The 3,718-nt window shown below is 41.3% G+C and overlaps 1 protein-coding gene across 1 annotated transcript; it reads right to left on the minus strand.

Annotated features, from left to right (window-relative positions):
- Positions 1 to 2,434: 2,434 nt before the first annotated feature.
- Positions 2,435 to 3,370, minus strand: OR2Q2 (olfactory receptor family 2 subfamily Q member 2). The gene has a single exon (NM_001388869.1). It carries the CDS (start codon positions 3,368 to 3,370, stop codon positions 2,435 to 2,437), a length of 936 nt encoding a protein of 311 aa, NP_001375798.1.
- Positions 3,371 to 3,718: the final 348 nt, after the last annotated feature.

The following is a 3,718-nucleotide window of genomic DNA, read 5'->3' on the forward strand; positions in this document are numbered from 1 at the left end:
ACATTGTGCCTTCTAGATCCATACGTTGTGGCAAATGGCAAGATTCCATGTGTATACACACACACACATCTGCATATGTATATATAAAAACACACACACAGAAATTCTTTATCCATTCATCTATCAATGGACACTTCAGCTGCTTCCATGGTTTGACTATTGTAAATAATGCTGCAATAAACCTAGGGGTGCATATATCTTTTCAAGTTAGTGTTTTCATATTCTTTGGGTAAGGGCCCAATAGTAAAATTACTGGATTATATGGTAGTTCTACTTTTAATTTTTTGAGGAACTATTATACTGTTTTCCATGGTGGCTGCAGATAATTAGTTGATGTTAAACAATAACAGGGTCCTTCTGCAGGTGATAATGTTCCATCTACTGAGGAATATTGTTAATCAATTATCTCTGCAGAAGCAGTTGAACTATGTCAGGCCTCACATGTATACAACTAGACTTTATCTTAATCAGGATAAAGATGTAAGCAAAGGGAAGCCTGGGTGGCTCAGTAGCTGAGAGTCTGCCTTCAGCTCAGGGCATGATCCTGGGTCCTGGGATCAAGTTCCACAGTGATCGTTCCCCTGCAGGGAGCCTACTTCTCCCTCTGTCTGTGTCTCTGCCTCTCTCTCTCCGTGTCTCTCATGAATAAATAAATTAAAAATCTTTTAAAAAATATGACCACATATTTTCTAAGACAAAGGCACCTTTTGCAGGTCAAATGGCCTGGGCCACTCAAATGAATTGCAGGAAAAGAAAGAATTGTACAGAACTATAGATCAATAGACTTCAAAGACACCAAATTGAAGAAAAATGGGCAAAACCAAACTACAGTGACTAGGGATGCTTGTTTGGGTTAAAAAGCCATCAAGAAATGCAGGAAAACAATTGCTGCAGTGGTCAGCATAGTAGTTACTTTGGGGGAAAAGGTGTCGGGCTTGGGATGGGACACATGGAGGGTTTTTGGCAGTAGCTGGCAGCTCTTTGTTTTTACTTGAATGGTTTATGTAAGAAGGATTGTCTTATCATAATTCATCCAGCCACACATTTGTTTAGTATGGTTTTCTGCCTCTGTGTTTTATTTTACAACATCAAGTAAAAAAAAAAAAAGTTTTAACTAAACTGTCGTGTGAAGAATAAAATGTAGAAAGCAGAGGTGCAGAGAGACCAGACTGGTCATATACCTTGTCCATAAGGCTAAAGGATTCTAATGATGGAGTGGGTATAAAATAAAGGAATCAATAATTATTCTGAATGTATAAGTTTCCTTTTGCTGTTATAGTGAAGGTGTATTAGGACAAGAGGAAAGGAAATCAGGAAGGAGGGTAGAGGAAGCAAGCACAATCATTCTATTGTTAATGCAATTCACATGATGTAAGTGAAGGTGTTAAGCAAGCAATTGGAAAAATGCGTTTGGAACTCATGAGAAAGGTTCTTATCTGTCTTGGAGCTAAAAAAAAATATATATATGTATATATATATATATAATAGCTGGAAATTGAGGTATTGAGAGATCAGAGATTGGCAGAAAGAGAAAGAGAGATCTATAGATAGATGTCATGGTTCCAGATAAGATGATCACCTGGAGCAGACATCTACTGTTCTGTAGCAGAACAGGGATCTACTACAGCCATGCAATAGAAAAAAAGGCTCACTTCCCAGGCATCCGACTATTGATTTCTACTCAGATCATGATCTCAGGGTCCTGAGATCAAGCCCTGAGTTGGGCTCCACACTGAACATGAAGCCTGCTTAAGATTCTCTCCCCTTCTCCTTCTGCCCCTCTTGTGTTCACTCTCTCACTCTTTAAACAAAAAAAAAAAAAAAAAAGAAAGAAAGAAAGTTTATTTTTAATAATTGTATATGGATAGAAGTTTGCATGAGCCCCATAAGGTGTCCTAAAAACTATTTTAAATATAGTTGAATATCTATACCACCACTCTACCAAGTATTTTTTATAGATTATCCATAATCTTCAAAATAATCATACATGCTGAAAATTATTACTTCTTATAGTTGAGGAAACTAGAGGTCAAAGATATTAAACACATTTGTCAAAGCCCCTTTGCTGTTGAGGTGTGGGTCGACGTGTGAAGCATGGCTGTCCTTACTCTGAAACTTTTCACTGTCCACACTGCATTTCCTAGGGGCAAATGCAGGAAGAATAAGAAAGCAGAAGAGGGAAGGTGAGCTCTAGAAGTATGGCCGACCCAGCAGACCCCACCTAATAACTGAAGGCTTTTGTTTTCAACTGTATGTATAATAGGGCAGGAATACATAGTCAAAATGTGGACTAAAGTGAAAAGTTGGTCTTCAAAAACATGCTCAGTGTGACCTACCTTATCAGGAAGTCTGGGGAAAAGGGCATGTCAATCATTTCCTCTTTGTCTGAAATATTGTTCTTTAGGCTACTGGAAGGAGAAATTTTTTTGAATCTTTACCTTTTTTCACTACATTTTCCCAACAGTCTCCTTAGGGCACTCATTACCTCCTTGTTCCTCAAGCTGTAGATTAAGGGATTTAGCATTGGGGTCACCACAGCATAGAACAGAGCGACCATCTTCTCTTGCTCTGCCGAGGAGCCAGCAGAAGGTCGCAAGTATGTGAAGATGGCTGTTCCAAAGCACATGGAAACCACAGTGAGGTGGGAAGCACAGGTCTCAAATGCTCTGCAGCGTCCTTGGGCAGAGTGAATATGCAGAATGGCAGCAACTATACGAACATAGGAGAACAGGACCAGGAAACAGGGAAGCATGATCACCAGAGACCCTGAGATGGCCACCATGACCTTGTTGAACGAGACGTCCACACAGGTCAGCCTCAGTACAGCCAACATCTCACAGGCAAAGTGATTGATAACATTATGGCACAAAGGTAGCCGAAAGATGATGATTGCCTGCATCATTGAATTAATGAAACCAGCCCCCAAGCAGCCGGCAGCCAAGCCCAGGCACAGCTCTCCATGCATGATGACTGTGTAGTGCAACGGATGACACACTGCCACGTAGCGGTCATAGGCCATGGCTCCCAGCAGGAAGAACTCTGAGCTGCCCATCGCCAGGGAGATAAACAGCTGGAGCACACAGCTGTGGAATGGAATGGACTTCCAGGCTGACAGGAAGTGAACAAGCATCTGTGGGACAGTGCTGTTGGTGTAACAGATGTCCACCAATGACAAGACACTGAGGAAAAAGTACATGGGTGTGTGCAGCCTACTGTCCAGTCTGATGAGGAGGATGATGAGGAAGTTCCCCAGCACGGTCACCAGATACATGATCAGGAAAAGGACAAATAAGGACACCTGGGTGTCCCAGCAGCTGGACAGCCCCAGCAGAATGAACTCACTCATCCATGTCTGGTTTTCCCTGCCCATGAGCCTTTGAGGACCAAACCCAAGTTATGTCAATAAATACCAGATACTTAAGGTGGCAGGCGGCCTGATGAGGTCATTCAGGCCACACAGCCATGTTAACATTAAATTGTGTGCTTTCCCAGATTATTTATCTCTTTCAGGGTTTGGGATCACAGTAGAACCCATTGACATGGCTCTGAATTAAGGAAGGAAAAAAGTTTTCTCCTTCCTTAAATAGGTAAGGTTTTTATTAAAATGCTTAGACATTGGAGATAAATAACTGTAAAACATGCTTCTCTTATTTAGGGCCAGTTCTGAAGCATGGAGTTTGTTCACTTCTTTGTCAGATACCAGTATTTTCCTCCTTGC

This window comes from Canis lupus, chromosome 16 (assembly GCF_011100685.1).
Source record: "Canis lupus familiaris isolate Mischka breed German Shepherd chromosome 16, alternate assembly UU_Cfam_GSD_1.0, whole genome shotgun sequence".
In the NCBI taxonomy this organism is placed as follows: Eukaryota; Metazoa; Chordata; class Mammalia; order Carnivora; family Canidae; genus Canis; species Canis lupus.